The sequence below is a fragment of the Pleurodeles waltl genome, chromosome 5 (assembly GCF_031143425.1).
Source record: "Pleurodeles waltl isolate 20211129_DDA chromosome 5, aPleWal1.hap1.20221129, whole genome shotgun sequence".
NCBI lineage: Eukaryota > Metazoa > Chordata > Amphibia > Caudata > Salamandridae > Pleurodeles > Pleurodeles waltl.
The window spans coordinates 290,041,088-290,058,229 of NC_090444.1; the positions used below are offsets into that span (position 1 = coordinate 290,041,088).

Genomic DNA, 17,142 nt, shown 5'->3' on the forward strand with positions numbered 1-17,142 from the left:
TATTTTCATAAATTGTGCTGAGCACAAAAACAAATGATTACTTTGAATCAAAATTATTGGATGCGGGGAAGCTTCCACAGATACTACTATCACTAAATACCTATGGCATTGTGCATGGATTATAAAATAGGAATGTGTCGGCTTGCAATATTTGCATACCAATTGGGGAACAATTTGCAGATAACAAATGTGGTTTGCTCTTTTCCTTGTTGACTTGAAAAATGCTGAACATTTCCTTGTCCCTTGTACATTGTACAAAGATTAAGAGTCTCAGTTATCATTTGGTGAGTCACCAAATTAAGAGACATCCACCATGTTTACAAACATGTTTACCCTGAATCATCTCCTCTGTTCATGGCATGAGTCACTGTAAGAAATTGTGTTTCTGGTTGTCAGAGGTATGCGCCCTGTCCAAGCAGGGACCACAATCCTAGTCAGGGTAAGTCAGATACACACTTAACCTGTGCTCACTCTCAGGTAGCTTGGCACAGAGCAGTCAGGCTTAACTTAAGAGGCAATGTGTAAGTTATTTGTATAACACTTCAAACAGTAAAACAGTGAAACCACCACACAAAAATAATCCACCCCAGGTTAGAAAGGTAGAGCCTAATTTAACAAAAAAACAAGACCAAAACAACAAAAAAACCAATAAGTAGAAGTCAAGATATGAATTTTTAAAGAACAAATGTGAAACTAGTGCTTAGAAGAATAAGTGGCTACTGTGGTATCTGGTTGTTCTGGACCAGGACAAAGTAAAAAGTTCAGACCGCCTACGATGGAGAGCAGGCCAGCTACAGGACCTATGCAGGGCCCGCTGAACAACAGTACCTTAATCCTTGTTGCAGCACAAGATGCTTCAATGATCCCCACACAGTTGGGGTGTGGTGCCGGATTTCTCTATGCAAGGACAGTGATGCCTTAGTTCAGAGTGTGATGCGCCAGTTCCAAGTGTGGCGGTTCCAAATGCGATGTGCTGGGTTAATCCATGGTAGAGGGAGGCGATGAGTCGATCTTCCCCAAGCAATGGAGGCAATGCGTTGGTTCCAAAACGGTAGTTCAGCGAGGTGATATGGCAGCTTTTGAGTGTGGTGCGCTGGTCCGGTCCCTGCAACAGAGGTGATGCATTGATCCCGATCTTGCAGCAGATGATGAGACGATTCTAGTAGGCGCTATGGCGTTGATGCACAGATTCTGAAAGATGCATCACTTTATACTCACTTCCAAGGGCCCTGCACTGGATTGCAACCACTTGGCCGATCATGACCTGCAGAAAGCAAAGTCCAGTTGCTGTGTGTAGATTGAAGAGAAGCCTTTGATGTCCCTGTGACTTCTGCAAAGGAAGCTAGCCAGCAAGCCCTTGGAGTCACTTTGGTTCTGGGTTGGAGAGATTTAGGTCCAGTCCTTAACACTACCAGGCAAGGAGGGTAATACGCAGCAGGTCAGCACAGCAGAGCACGAGTCCAGCAGAGTGACAGCTCTTTCAGTAGCACAGCAGTCCTGCTTACTGATGGAGTATCTACAGGACCAGAGGTGTACTCATTTGGTGTTGTCTGGAGTCCAGTTCTTAAACATAGTTTTGCCTTTGAAGTGAGGGAGACTTAAAAGAGAGGCCTTTGAAGTGCCCAGAGTCCTTCACCGTCCGGCCCTTGCTCCAGACTCACTAAATGGGGTTATGCAGTCCTTTGTGTGAGATCAGGACACAATCTATTCAGGTGTAAGAATCAGCTTTTCCCACCCATCCTGCCCAGTATGGGCCATCTGGATGCTGACGGTCCATCAGTAGCACCTAAGCTCCCTTTGTGTGTGCCTGACTGAAAGAAATGCACAGGACCCTAGCTATCAACCACCCAAATGTGTATTTGGAGACAGACGGACAGCACTAGATAATTAAAGTAAGAAAATGCCAACTTTCTAAAAGTGTCAGTTTCAGAATTACAATTTAAAATCTGACTTCACCATAAGTTGTGATTTTAAATTGTGATTTCAGAAACACCAAACTTGAAATTTCAAAGTACATATCCAAACTTTTAAATACATTGCAGCCTGACCTAGGGGCTCTTCAAGCCTTCCTTAGGGGTGACATATATGTATTAAAAAAGAAGCTTTGGGCCTGGCAAGAGGGTTAACTTTGAATAAACTAGAACAACACAGTGTACTTGATTGAGCATGCACATCTTGTGTTGAAGTTAGATTTCATGTCAGCAGAACCTCCTATTTTTCCAACGTTTATTTTTGGTAAATATTTCTTTTATGTATGATTCTCTAAACAACATGATGTATAAGTATGGGTGTTGTATATCTGTGAATTTGCATGTCTACAATTTGACTCACACTATATTATAATGGCTCCTTTATTATCTTGCAGTTGTCTACAGACTAGTCAATCTTGCATTGCTACTAATTGTTAGTGGTGATGCTTGACCACAGGATTGTCTTGAGGTGGCCTTGCTGTGAGCGACATTGACTTATGGGCTGATTTTTTTCGGGCTCACTTAGGCCCTCATTACATCATTGGCGGTAAGTGCCGCTTACCGCCATGCTGACTGCCGCCAAAATACCGCGACCGCAGCGGTATACCGCTACCCGTATTATGACCCACACATAGAAATCCACCACTATACAGACACACACACAAGTCCGCAAGCCCAAAGGTCATTGATAAAGTGGCGGTACCAAAACCCACACTGTTACGCCAACATAAAAACGCCCACACCATCATGCCCCATTAACCACCGCAGCGGTCATTCAGCCGCGCTCAAAATACACACACACATACAAAACTACACCACATTGGACAATTCAAACTACACACACCTGACACACATACACACACCACAACCACACCAATATAAAATACACACCCACACTGCCCACAACCTTTTACGACCCAAAGATTTTGGCAAGTGAGAGGGAGAGACAAGTCAGGAGTACCCGCTGAATCTGACCCACATAACACCATCACCCATACACCATCCATGCACCTCACAGCACACACCCCAACACATCATCCCACACACCCTCACACACACCCCTCTCACTACACCCATGGCACCACAAAGACACCCCAGGTTCTCAGAGGAGGAGCTAAGGGTCATGGTGGAGGAAATCATCAGGGTAGAGCCACAGCTATTCGGATCACAGGTGCAGCAGACATCTATTGCAAGGAAGATAGAGCTATGGCGGAGAGTCGTGGACATGGTCAACGCCGTGGGACAGCACCCAAGAACAAGGGATGACATCATGAAGAGGTGGAACAACCTACGGGGGAAGGTAAGTTCTGTGGTTGCAAGACACCAGATAGCTGTACAGAGGACTGGCGGTGGACCCCCACATCCTCCACCACATCTAACAAGGGAGGAGCAAGTCTTGGTGATCATGCATCCTGAGGGCCTGGCAGGAGTAGCAGGAGGACTGGACTCTGGTAAGTCAAATCTTTACTACTTTATCCCCCTGCATGCCAATACAAACAACAACCCCTACCCTCACCCCCATCACCCCACCACCTCACATATACCCCACCAGCACAACCCACCCATCCCAATACCAAGGCCTGCATGCAACACCAATGCATGGACCCCCATCACAGACCTGCATGGACACCCATCACCACAGCATGCACACTAGTGACAATCACTTAGCCAAACAAATCACAACTCACACAAGCCAAAGCTACCTTGCTAATAACAACCATAGAGGGAAACATACCCATGCACAAGATGGCACACACAGAAACAATAACACTGCATTTACATCCCCACAGGACCCCCACTCAACATCACCGGAGAGGAGGTGCCAGCCCCTCCAGTCCCCCCCCACCAGAAGAGGCAAACAGTGATGACAGCAGGTCTGCACGCCTGGATCACGATGACCAACCTGGCCCATCAGGGACCTCTGGACAGTCGGTTACCCAGGCACAGTCCCAACCCACCACAGAGCCTCCCCCCTCAGGAAACACCACCACAGCACCCACCCAGCGGGCCCATCCTTCTGTCCCCAGGACTAGTCAAACAGCAGTGTGTTAGCCAAGGCCTTCGAAAAGATAGTGGTGTTTTATGTAGAAGCCAAATCTGTGGGAACCTGGAATGCATGAGGGCGGCCACACCCAGGACATTCCAGTGGCAAGAAACCACAGGAGGGTGCCCACTTGCAGCCACATGATACTCAGGGTCCATCCACTGCCCATCAGGTGCCAGGCACACAGGTCATGGTCCCAACCGTTGTCACTGGATTTTTGTTTAAAGCCGGGCCCTGAAAGAGCTGCAAGACTGAAAATCCAGGTGTGTGGCATAGAGGTTGAGCTTGCAAGCCTCCTTGCCATCATGCTAACATTACAGGAGGCCATGGAGCGCATCATTGCACAAATTCAAACTCTCCCTCAGACAATATCCTTTCCCTTTTTCACATGTTGTTTCTTTAGTTATAGTAATTTAAGGCATAGTATTAGTTAGGATTTAGTATAAGCATAGTGTAGTTTAGTGATAGTTTTTTACATTTTTAATTAGGTATCAGTTTTTAAGTGTTTTTTAAGCTAGTAGCTTTTTAAGTGGGTAGGGCATGATATTTAGTGTGTGTGTAACAAACAAAAATAAAAAAACAAAAAAACAAAAATATATATTTGTTTAGGACTACATGTATAGGTAGTGTATGTTTAGGGTGTGGTTGTTTTATGTACAGTGCTGATTTATGTGTATTTAGGGGTGGAGTTGAAGTTTAACTTGTCATTTGTGTATAGTATGTAAGATAGTTTAGGATAAGTTAAAATAGTGTAGGCTAGAGTTAAGGTTAGTTAGGATAGGCTAGGCTAGGTAGGTGTAGGTAGTTACGATAAGTTAGGATAGTGTAAGGTAGTTTTAAGGTTAGTTAGTTTAGACTAGATAGGTGTAGATAGGTTTGATAGTTTTTATAGAATATTTTTTTCTACTTTCTCTACCTTGTCATCATTTCAAATTTTTGAGTTGGTAGCAAGCAGTAAGTTGACATTTCAAATTTTTGAGTTGGTAGCAAGCAGTAAGTTGAGCGGAGTACGTGATGCAGCTATTGACCTTCATTTTTTGTTGGTAAATGTTGCTTTGTCAGAGGCCTATGGAGAGTTTATAGTGTACCTGACAAATGAGTCACGTATGGAGACTTTTCAACCTTTAGACCCTGTAAGTGGGCCTCTTTAGGGAAATTTAATCACAGCAAAACACAGGCAGCATACTATTGTCAGACTCTGTGTGATAGAGAAGGTATAGTTGTCTTATTTGTGACAGGAGATTACAGAATCCAGGCTGCAGTGAGACACAATGGTGCCTACCAGTACCGCACACTCCCTTGCATCATTGTGCAAGTGAATCATTGCTGCTGGCTGGTTACAAATAATGAATGTATCCACACCTGCCCGAAGAACCTCCATCATCAATTGCATTGAATACACAATAAGTGTTGCACTACATGCAGCTCACTTTTGGTAACCACTTTCAATTATTCATGCCCATAAGTTACCCCTGTCATCTTTCTCTGAGAAGGAGTCGATTTGTGCCTACTTATATGCCCTGTTTCCCATTCAGCACTAGGTGTGTACAATGTAGCATATGTGTAATGTGTGGTTACACTTGCACTCAAAACATATGAGGACTCTCATGGTCAGAGGGACACATTTACCCTACTTATCTCAGTGTAGCATTATTCACCATTTACCTGTTAACACTGAGCTCCAAAAGTAAGCCCTTGCATTACTTGCGTACTGACTTCCAAGGTATTGGATTGGCCTTGTGCATCTTTGTGTGGCACAGGTATGATGCTAATTCCGAGGGGGTATGGATATAAGTATCTGCCTATTATTAGTGTTACCATGCAAATTTGTGTACTGTCAAATGTCTTCAATGTGAGCATTGAGGCTATCATATTAGGATGACCAAGTTGTCATGTTCACTGAGCTAGATATATGTGGATGAAAGCAGCAGTGTAATGGTCTCACATGCGTCACAGGCCCCATTTTTAGCATGTAAGCATTTGTGTTTATAGAATGAGTTTTTCTAAGTGTCAGTCAACTAATTGCAGTTTATTGTCACACCCTGACAGCCCATTGGGGGACAACACATTCCTCAATATGCCATTGTAGTGGATATACTTGTTGTTGGTGTATTTCCAATGACAGCAGGTGCTAGTGACTTTAGCACTCTCTTCTTGAGCTGCTAAGAAGTGGGTAATGATGGTACACATCCACCATGATATACGTAGTCCTTTCCGCTACAAACACATGACACTTTGTTTTCTAAGAGTGGATTTATTTATAAATATAGGATGGTCAATACAAGCAGTTTTTAAGTGTTTAGGACAACAACCAACATTGTTTGTGAGCAAAGGATGACCAGACTTTGTCAATTTTGAAGAAATGTCATGGAAAATGTGGCGGTGTAGAGAATTTCAGTGAGGGGATACAAATTGCCATTATGGAAGGTATGAGTAGTTAAACGTCTAAGAGCAGTTAAAATCAACAGGTGTCCAAAAAGTACAGTACTGGGTGACAAAGGATTTGGCATGATGTGAAATACAGGACCACTATGAAACTGGCCTGGAGGCACTGACAAATGTCATTGGGCAGATCACCATCTAAAACTAGTAAGGTCTACATCTTCCTCCTCTGATGGATGTCGTGCCTTCCCTGAAGGTGATGGTGTTTGTATGAGAGGCATCTGAAGTACACACACATCATGGGCCAAAGATGACCCACGGGCATTCAGCAGTGCCAGTAAGGCAGCCTGGAAATCCCTGAGAAGTGTATGGTGGCTTGCCAACTAAGCAATGATGTTGCTATTGGGGTCATCCATTGGTATTATGTGGAAGTCCAACTTGCGCTCCATGGATTCCATGATGTTACGCATGGCCCCCCCAGCTTCATGGCAACTTCACTGGTGTCAGAAGTAGAGTGCTGATGTTGTTCACTCTGCATCATGACACTGCAGTTTCAGCTAGGGACTCATTATTCAGATGAAGCCTAGTGTAGGTGTTTGTAATAGCCTTAGCAATACCATCATTAGTACTCAGACACCTATGGACTTCTAGGGTGTCCAACCTCACCCGCACCTCCTCAGCCATTCGCTTTTTTGACTCCTACCACCCGCTGCTGAAATTCAACTTAGGGGTCCTCAGAGTCCCCAGCTGGGTTTGAACAGCTAGATAAGGCCTGTCCTGTGGATGGTGGTTCTTCTGTTCTGGAGACTCTACAATGCCGTTGTCACTTAGCAATACCAGAGGAAGCGCTTCAATAGAGTCCAGGAGTTGTCTGAAGGTGTCATCATCCATGGGGGGCAGGAATGTGTCTCAACAGGTTGGTAATCAAGGACAGACTACTCTACATGATATATGTTGACATAAATGTTTTCACTAAAAATCTGACTTTTTTTCATTTATCAGATACACATGGATTTGCGGACCATATTTTACAAGAAGTAGTACCATTAGTGTAATGGCACACAATGCAACACAGCTTGGCAGCTTGCTGACCTACCCTGCTAAAAGAGTGAGTACAGGGGATGGGCAATTTTTACATTGCACATAATGTTTGTTTTTAGTGCCTATACTGATGTTACATAAGGCTCTTCAGCCCACTGCTGAGACCATTTCACCATGTCACCAGAGTGCCAGTATACCTTCTAGCCATACATTGATAACACAGCAGTGTCCAAGTTATGTTGTTTGGTTATGCTTCATAAATTATCCTGCGCTCTGCCTTGCGCACAGTAAACCACAACAGTCTGTCTTGCTGTACTGTCTTGCATGCAATAATAACAAAATATGTGGCATAGGGGTCATATTTCTCACACGTCCCTGCACATCTACACAGCAAGGAAACTTGTTTCACTATAGCGATGGGTGAGGACATGTACATACCATACTTTAATTTTACGTTGATATCTAGTAGTTTCCTAGCACAAGCATTCATCTCCAGAGTACAGATCAGCAGACACTGCTCTCCACCTCTAAATGAGGTTGCCAACATCTAAATTGAGAATATGCAGCATCTCAAGCTCACTCCATTTTTTGAAGACCCAAGATACTCATCTGCTGAGTGCCACTAATCTCTTCACTCAGCCGCATTCAGTTGCACTTGTACATGTCTCCTCAGGCAATCATCATTCAGACCCAGACACTCTACTTGATCTGATACACTGGTAACACCCATTTCATAAAATTACTCTCAGAAAAGAGAAACACCACCAATATTTGTTACATTATGCTGTTGTCCAGCATGCCTAGCTGTATGTGAGAGTAGCGGGACAGACAGAACCTCAGTAGATGTTAGTGAGGATAATCAGCAACGCGTACCTACCCTGTTTGCTCACAGAATTGGACCCCAAACCCTCACCTGCCACCCATCGCGATGCTTGGCAATCATCGTAGAAACCTACACCATCCTTACAATTCACAAATACCTGTTTCACATCCACCTGATTTTATATATGTTACATAGTCAGACTTCTCTTCTTCTGTTTCCCTCCTGACACCTGCGACAGTCCCAGTACCACTGCACCTGCTGCACCAAACAAGCATGCAATAGAATATTAAAGCAAAAGAAAAGCCACATGGGTCTGACCCTTGGCTTTGCCAATGCTTATTCAGAAGGTGGCCAGTTATTTTTTTGTGACTCCCGCTGCTGGGTAGGTTTGAAGATTTCTCCTAAACTTCCATTAACATGTATGTCTACTAGGGATAGTCAGAGATAGCAGGTGCTATCACTGACTTGTACGCTGGTAACTTTTTACTATACTTGCTGCTCCTGGTGTCAGGGGTCATGAAAGCAGTGGAAGAAAGCAAGCAGCTCAGTTTCCTTTCCTTAGTATCCATTCATTTGCCTTTTCTGTAGAACCTCAGCAACAAATAAGAGGCTATCTTCAGGTTACCGAGTGGGCAAGGAGTCACCCCTGTGAAGTTACACTTCTACTCCCTCTGATAATTTGGTGAAACTTCATCTAAAGAACGGTCTGCAAGAATTTTAGGTTCTCATCATCTTAACTAGTATCATTCTTAAGGAAATGAAACTGGAGCAAAAACTATAAATGAGAACTAATATATAGTAAAAATTTTGACCAATGAAACCAAAATATATTTGCTCTTTAACTTAGCAATAACAATTCAAGTGTTCTGCTGTATGTAATATTATTCATAATCCAGCAAAGAAGTGCACTCAAAAAATTAAAGCAGAAGCAATTTTTGAAAAACTTACCATTAGTAAAACATTTTATGCCTTCACGTCCACTAGCAACAGTCTGCAATGGGCAATTATCACAGTGGAAGAATGTGGGTTTGGGCTGATTTGTGCAGGACACACCAGGGAAACAGGGTTCACCTGTGCACTGAGAAGAGATGTTTGAACAGAAGGCTCCAGCAAATCCATCTGGGCATAAACAACCAACAACCTATGAAAAACATAAACATGTTTCAATACATAAACTTGCCCTGTTTGTCTTGTGTTAATATAATTCTTAAATATAACTTTCAGGTTGAGGATTAGGTCCTAGATTGATAAATATGCAGCACATAACCTATTTAACTGGTATTGCTGCAAAGCTGATATCGACATGAACATTGGTTGCCAATTGAGCAGTGTGGCGACCTGGTGTGGCAACCTGGAGTTCAGGTTTCTTCACCCATGCCACAAATCAGGGGTTAGACTAACACATTTTAGTGTCCACATCACTGCACTAAAATGCTAATGTCACACATAATTGCTAGCTCCTCTGTATGTGACAAGGCTCTGTAACACTGTGGGGTTAGATAATCTCAGCAAACAGCATTCTTGCTGTGCAGCCCCAGGCAGTTACAAGCCTGGGTGTAAGTGTGAGTGTGTTTTTTGTGTGTGTGTGTGTGTGTGTGTGTGTGTGTGTGTGTGTGTGTGTGTGTGTGTGTGTGTGTGTGTGTGTGAAAGAGAGAGAGAGAGACATATGGAATGGTGAGGGGGTGATACAAGGAATTAGATGATTGAGGAATAACATGCAGATATAGTGAAAAGGGAGAAGATGATGTGAGAGATATGCAGAAAGAGGATTTCAGAAAGATGCTGGGAGAACACTGTCTAAGAGTGAGAGACTGCAGATGAAAGTGGTTTAATGGAGACAATAGGAGTGGTTGAGGCACTCCAAAGCCCTCTATGTCTTCCACAGACCTCTTAATATTCAATTCAGTCTAATATTCCCAGAATGTATATATTTTCAATTCTATTTATTTACTGTATTTCTTCATTGTTATTAATCATGACTCTGATATTGTTAAAACGAATTGACACCAATTGGTCTGGCTTATTTTTGGTGTATGTTTATTGTGGCATAATGTCTGGATACAGTTTCAGTAACACAAAAGGATGATGGACGGAGTGCTGAACAATGCAAACACTCACCCCAAGTCACAGATCTGGGTTTAATCCATTGTTCTTTTACTCACCATGCCACCCCAGTTTGGACCCAACCATATGCAAATCTGTCTTGACCCTGTTCCTCATGGCAACAGTCCAGCCTGAACTGCCAAGCCAGGTCCTCCCTGGACCGGAAACAAGCATCCTGGGATCGGTTTACTTTTACTTTTAATTTACTTACAAGTCCCTAGTAAAGTGCACTACATGTGCCCACAGCCTGTAAATTAAATGCTACTAGTGGGCCTGCAGCACTGCTCCTGCCACCCACTTAAGTAGCACTTTAAAACATTTCTCAGGCCTGCCATTGCAGCCTGAAAGCAGTGTTACACTGCCATGTCAACATGGCATTTAAAATCCCTTGCCAAGCCTTAAACTCCCCTTTTTATTACATATGTCACCCCTAAGTTAGGCCCTAGGTAGCTCATAGGGCAGTATGCTGTGTAAATAAAAGGCAGAACATATACTTTTATGTTTTACATGTCCTGGTAGTGTAAAAGTCTTGAATTTGTTTTTCACCACTGTGAGGCCTATCACTCTCATATGATAACATTAATGATCCTTACTACATTTAATAATTTGTCATTCCTAATCGAGAAGTGATGGATCTGTCATGTTTGCTACCTATTGAATTGTAATGCTAAATCCTTTTAATGACAACGTCAAATTTATCATTACAAACTGGAAAATGCCACTTTTAGAACGTTTGTGAAACAAATGAGGCAAATCCAGCAACCCCCAGGCCCGGGTATATAAATATAGTAAACAATATTTTTTGTCCCCAAGGGGAAAGTGTGACCCTTGACTTCCGCGGTATAAAAACTTTATTTCTATATATTTGTGTTTAAATATGAGATAGAAATAAAGTTTTTATACTGTGGAAATCAAAAGTCACACTTCGGCCTTGGGGCCAAAAAATATTGTTTACTACTTTTAGAGAATTTGCATTTTCCTGCTCTCAGCCCTGTGTTCCTGCAGCCTTTCTCCAATATACGTCTGGGCTGGGTGACAACTGGGCTTTGTTCATTCCCTGTAAATAGCCACATGCAAAAGGACCTTAGGTGTGACTTGATGAGCCATCCAATCCTGAGGGGCCATCCTGGGCAGGATGGGAGGGAGGAGATAGACACGGGCTCACAGTCCTGACCAGTCTTTGTCCTGTTCCCACACAGTGGACTTCTTCTTGTAGTGTGTTCAGAGCCAGGGCAGAGTCAGAGGATCTCTGTGTACTTCAAAGCCTCTTTTTGAAGGCCCCTCCCCTACTTCAAAGTCACCACTGGGTATAAGCTCTTCACTTCCGACCCTTTCACTCCAGTACACTTCTGGACCTGTGGATACTCTACCAGAAACAATACTACTATGCTGCTACGAGGACTGCCACTCTGCTGGACTGCTGCTCTTGAAGAACTGTTTGCTTGATGTGCTGACCTGCTGCTTGTTGCTCTCCTTGAATGGGTGAGCAAGACTGGAGCTACATTACTTGAACACAGAAACAGAGTGTCTCCAAAGACTTGCTGGCTTGCCTCCGGATTGAAGTCTCAGGGACATAAAAGACTTCCAGCTCACCTGCTACAGCACCTGGACTCTGCCATCTGTGAGTCTGCCCTGCAATGTGGTGTCAACCCAGTCTTGGGCCCTCGGTAGTGGGTTTGAAGTGCTACCCCATCAGAATCCATTTATCGCTGTGATGCAAGGACTCAGAACCGGGGCATCGCCTCCACCACGGCTGCATAATCACCCTTGAAAAGATTGACTCTGACGCAATGCTGACTGTGCAGAGCATTGACTTCATTCTCTCTCAGTGCATCACCGTTGTTGTGTCGCTCGGAACTAACGCATCGCATTCTTTGTGGACCAATGACGATGCATCACCTCACCTGCAGTCTGCATCTCTCCAATGGCAACTCAACAAAGATACTTTGCAGCAGGCCAAGGCAGGCTCTGCATATGACCCGCACTCCATCACGGTCGACCTGAACTTTTGACTTTGTCCTGGTCCAGCATGACCAAATATCCCCGGTTGGCGCTTTTTGCTTGTAAGCACTATCTTTCAGTTTGACTCTTGTTCTATTAACTGGATTTATCTCATTTTGGTCTTGTTTTATTGATTAAATTAAGCTCTATTGTTCTAACCAGTTGTGGTATCTTTTTGTGTTGTGTTTTCACCATTTTACTATTTGAAGTGTTGCACAAATACTTTACACAATGCCTCTTAAGTTAAGCCTGACTGCTCTGTGCCATGCTACTAGGGGGTGAACACAGGTTAATTTAGGGTGTGCTTGTGACTTGCCCTGACTAAGATTGTGGTTCTATCCTATTCTATTCTACTCTAGTCTATTATATTATATTATATTATATTATATTATATTATATTATATTATATTATATTATATTATATACTATTCTATACCCAAAGGCCTCCCAGCACTGAAGGCCTCCTAGGTTCCTGCTTGGACAGGGTGCATACCTCTGTCATCCACAAACCCAATTTCTAACACATAAGTAATCTGAAAACTTGGCAGCTATGTGTCTTTTCAGGATTGTGATGCTGGCCAGACCTGCAGAGTACCATGCATCAGGGGTTAGACTAATTGTAGGAAATTAGGTTACTGGTGGGTGGTGTGAAACCCTTCTCAAGCAGCAACCACAGTCCTTGTTAAGGTGAAGCACAAGCAAACCCCATCTTAGCCTGTGCTTAACACTCCGGTAGCTTGGCACAAAAGCAGTCAGGCTTAACTTAGAGACAATGATTAAAGTATTTATTGGCACAAAAACAGTCAGGCTTAACTTAGAGACAATGAGTAAGTTATTTATGCACTTCAAATAGTAATACAGTGAAAACACAACACAACAACAAAAAACACACCAATTTAGAAAAACAAAGCAAAATGTACTAAATTATTTGACACCAAATGACAAGAATCCAATTGGTAGAACTGAAGATGACATTTTTTTAAAGATTCGAGGTAAGCAAAGTTCCTGAAGCACACAGCACTACTCACAGCCATCTGGTCATGTGAAACCAGGTGAAAGTCACAAGTTCAGGTCAACTGCAATGGAGAACAGGACAGATATAGGGACATGTTTACTACAGCTGAATGAATTACCTTTAAGGTCTAACTTGAAGAGTCTAGATCGTGGTGGAGGAGCCCTCAAGGGGCAAGGAGAGAGTTGCAGATGGTTACTGCAGCATGAAGAGCAGGCCTGGCATCCGGAATGTATGTCACTGTAGTGCAAAGATCCTGTTAGGCGTCGCAGACAGTCATTAATGGAGGTTTGCGTTTGCTGTGAGCGTGGGCTTTAATGTGTAGTGCACATCTGGCATTGCAGGTGTCACTGCCATTAACTGTGGGGCGGAGAGCCGGGTTTACAGGAGAATTGCCTTGGCAGGTGGTATGGGCGGAAAGATCTTGGTGTAAACCAGCTGGTTTACGATCACCAAGACCCAAAACGTCAGAATTTCTTCTTTTCTTGGAGAGGAGCACAACTGACAGCACACCACCATTCCAGGGCCTGAGAGGCATCTCTCGGGGGGTCAGTAACTCACTTCAGAAAAGGCCAGCAGGGCTCAAGCAGGTCCAGTTGCAGGTCGAAGCAGCAGGTCAGTTGGGCAGCTGCAGGGAGCCTCTGGAGCTTAGTATGTCCCTGTAGTTCAGAATAGGCAGTCAGTATGCTGATCCTTGGAGTCACTTCAGCCTGGGATGAAGGGTGCAGGTATAGTCCTCCTTCTCAGCAAGCAGGGCAGCAGGGTAGCAGAGTAGCAAGACAGCAGGGTGGGAGTCCTTTTAGCAGCAAAGCAGCATAGCAGTCCTTCTTGTGTACTTCCAGTTGAATAGTTGAGTCTGAAGGTCCACTATTTCACTTGGTGTCACCTTTGAAGAGAAACTTCTAGAGGTGTGCAGATTTGATTGGAATTTCCTGCCTCCCTTCCTCCTTGCCATCTTTGCCTTGGTCCCAGCTTGTCTGTCGTCACAAAAGACTTGTGTCAAACCCTTTGAGACTATGCACATGCAGAGCCTTTTGATTTGCAGGTGTGGAAGGTGACAGCTCCTCCCCTTCATCAAGTCTGAGATTCTCCATCCTGCCAAATCTATTTCCCTTTTGTCTCACTGTCTGGGAGCAATGTGCAAAGCTTTTACAAGGGAGGTAATGTTCCTATCAGGAATCGCAAATATAGATTCTTAGTGCCCTCATGCATCCCTAAAGATTTCATGCTTCATCATCGGGCACGTTTCACAAGGGACGAGATATATTTTGGTTTGCTGCTGTATGATGAGATGTGTGAATGTGTATCTACAAGTGAAAAGAGATTAAAACTGTCTAAGAGATATCAAAAATCAATTTTAATGTAGAGGTTCTCTAGACTGGGTTAAAAACCTGTAAAATGGGTCAGGGCTACTCGAGGCATGTATGGTGTCCAGGTAGCTATAAGTCTTTAAGTGCAGTCAGGTCAACTGTCATCAGGTTGACATGTTTCGCGCCCTAAAGAGGTTCATCTTGCCAGGTTGACATGGCAGGTTAAAACTGCACACAGGCTGCAAAGGAAGTCCCTTATAACCAACAAGAATGGGTTTAGAAAACAGGAGGGTGAAAGCAAAATGTTTGGGAGTGATGCTGTTAAGAGCCAAGTCTAACACTAATGCAGTTAACTGTCTGCATCACTGAACTATAATACTAATGTAACACACATTTGCTCCGTGCATGAGGCGCTGTCGCTCTGTGGGTCAGGTAAACTTGTTATACAGTTCCTACCAAGATAACAGGACTGCATATTAGGACAACAGAACTTCAGAATGTGGGAAACTAAGGCGGTCATTCTGACCTCGGCGGTAAAAGGCTCTTACCGCCGGTCAGAAGACCGCCATTCTACCGCCGCGGACGAGGTAAACCGCCACAGTCATTCTGACCCACAACTGCCAAGCCGCCAAAAACCCGACATCCACGGAAGGCCGCCTCATCAGCGGTCAGCGATAAACTGGAGATGACCAAACCTCCACCGTCACGCCAACACAAACACGCCCATGCCATTATGACCCACGAATCCACGCGGCGGTCTTTTAACCGAGGTATTCCATTGGCGGTACACACTGCCGCGGTCAAAATACACACCCAGCTCCAAAACACAGCCACATTGGACAATCTGAAATACACACACTTGATACACATACAAACACCACTCCCACACATCCAATCAACTATAAAACACACACCCACATCACCCACAAACCCCCACTACTAGAAATTCGGAGAGAAGGCGAGAGAGAGAGAGAGAGCACAGCTATTGAAAACCCCAACACACACAGGAACACAACATCATCACCCACACTACATCCACGCACAAAACACCACACACCACCACACACACCACACTCATCACCACAAACACCACCCCACACCACCCCATGGCACCCCAAAGACACCCCAGGTTCTCGGACCAAGAACTCAGGGTCATGGTGGAGGAAATAATTAGGGTAGAGCCCCAGCTATTCGGCACACGGGTGCAGCACACCACAATAGCCAGGAAGGCGGAGCTATGGCAAAAGATCATCGACAGGGTCAACGCTGTGGGACAGCATCCCAGAAACCGGGAAGACATCCGAAAGCGCTGGAACGACCTACGGGGGAAGGTGCGGTCGATGGTGTCAAGACACAACATCGCTGTGCAGAAGACTGGCGGCGGACCCCCACCCACTCCACCCGAATTCACAGCATGGGAGCAAGAGGTCTTGAACATCCTGCATCCTGAGGGCCTCGCTGGAGTAGGCGGAGGAATGGACTCTGGTAAGTCTAATCTCAACTACCTTACCCCCCCCAACCACCAGCATGCCAACCCACACCCCCACCCTCACCCCCAACCCCCCAGCACACATCCTCCCTGCCAATGTCTCACCAGCACAACCCACCCAACACAACACCAATCCCTGAATGCCAACACCAACCATGGACACCCATCACCTAAGCATGACCACTGCACATACCCATCCCCCCCCACAAACCACCCTCACAACTCCTCCCACAAGGGAATGCCAGCACTGTGGGACAAGGGCACCCCTAAATCGCACGCCTTGGCACACACAGAAGCAATAACCATACTCTTTTACCCCTGCAGGGCCCGAACGCCAACACACCGGCCAGGAGGGTCCAGATTTGTCCATCCCACCCCCAGAACAGGCCCCCAGTGATGACAGCAGCTCTGTCGACCTAGAACCTGATGACCAGCCCGGACCATCGGGGACCTCTGGACAGTCGGTTCCCCACACACAGACACAGGCCACAGCAGACCCAACCCCCTCTGGGAATACCAGCACAGCTCCCACCCAGCGGGCCCATGCCTCTGTCTCCAGGACGCGTCAATCAGCGGTGTGTCCGCCACTACAGGGCACCCAGGCTGACCCACCACCCCAACAACAACAGGGACCTGGGGGCAGTGGTAGTGGGCACACCGTCCAGGGGACAGAGGCCCGGGGAAACAGGGGAACTGGGAGGGCTGCAGTGCGAGAGGGGGTGGACCGGCCCAGGGAACCCACTCTCCAAGAGGCCCTCACCACCATCATGGGAGCATACCACCACTCCCAGGAGACGATGGCGACGGTACTGGCCAGGTTCCAGGAGATCCAGGCACAGCAGGAGGAACGGTACATGGGGTTCAGAGACGAACTCAGGAACATAGGTTCCGCAATGGGGACCATCATCCTGGCCCTCAACCAGATAGTCACCACATTGCGGGACCATGTGGCACCCCAAAGGGCCCC

General features: G+C 45.3%; 1 protein-coding gene across 1 annotated transcript in view; it reads right to left on the reverse strand.

The window, feature by feature from the left end:
* The window catches only part of LOC138295629 (mucin-like protein), a 447,313-nt gene that overhangs the window by 241,407 nt on the left and 188,764 nt on the right, over positions 1-17,142 (reverse strand). Inside the window, exon 12 of the mRNA XM_069234035.1 lies at positions 9,209-9,401. Within this exon, the coding sequence (XP_069090136.1) occupies positions 9,209-9,401 (193 nt within the window). The remainder of the gene's footprint in view (positions 1-9,208; positions 9,402-17,142) is intronic.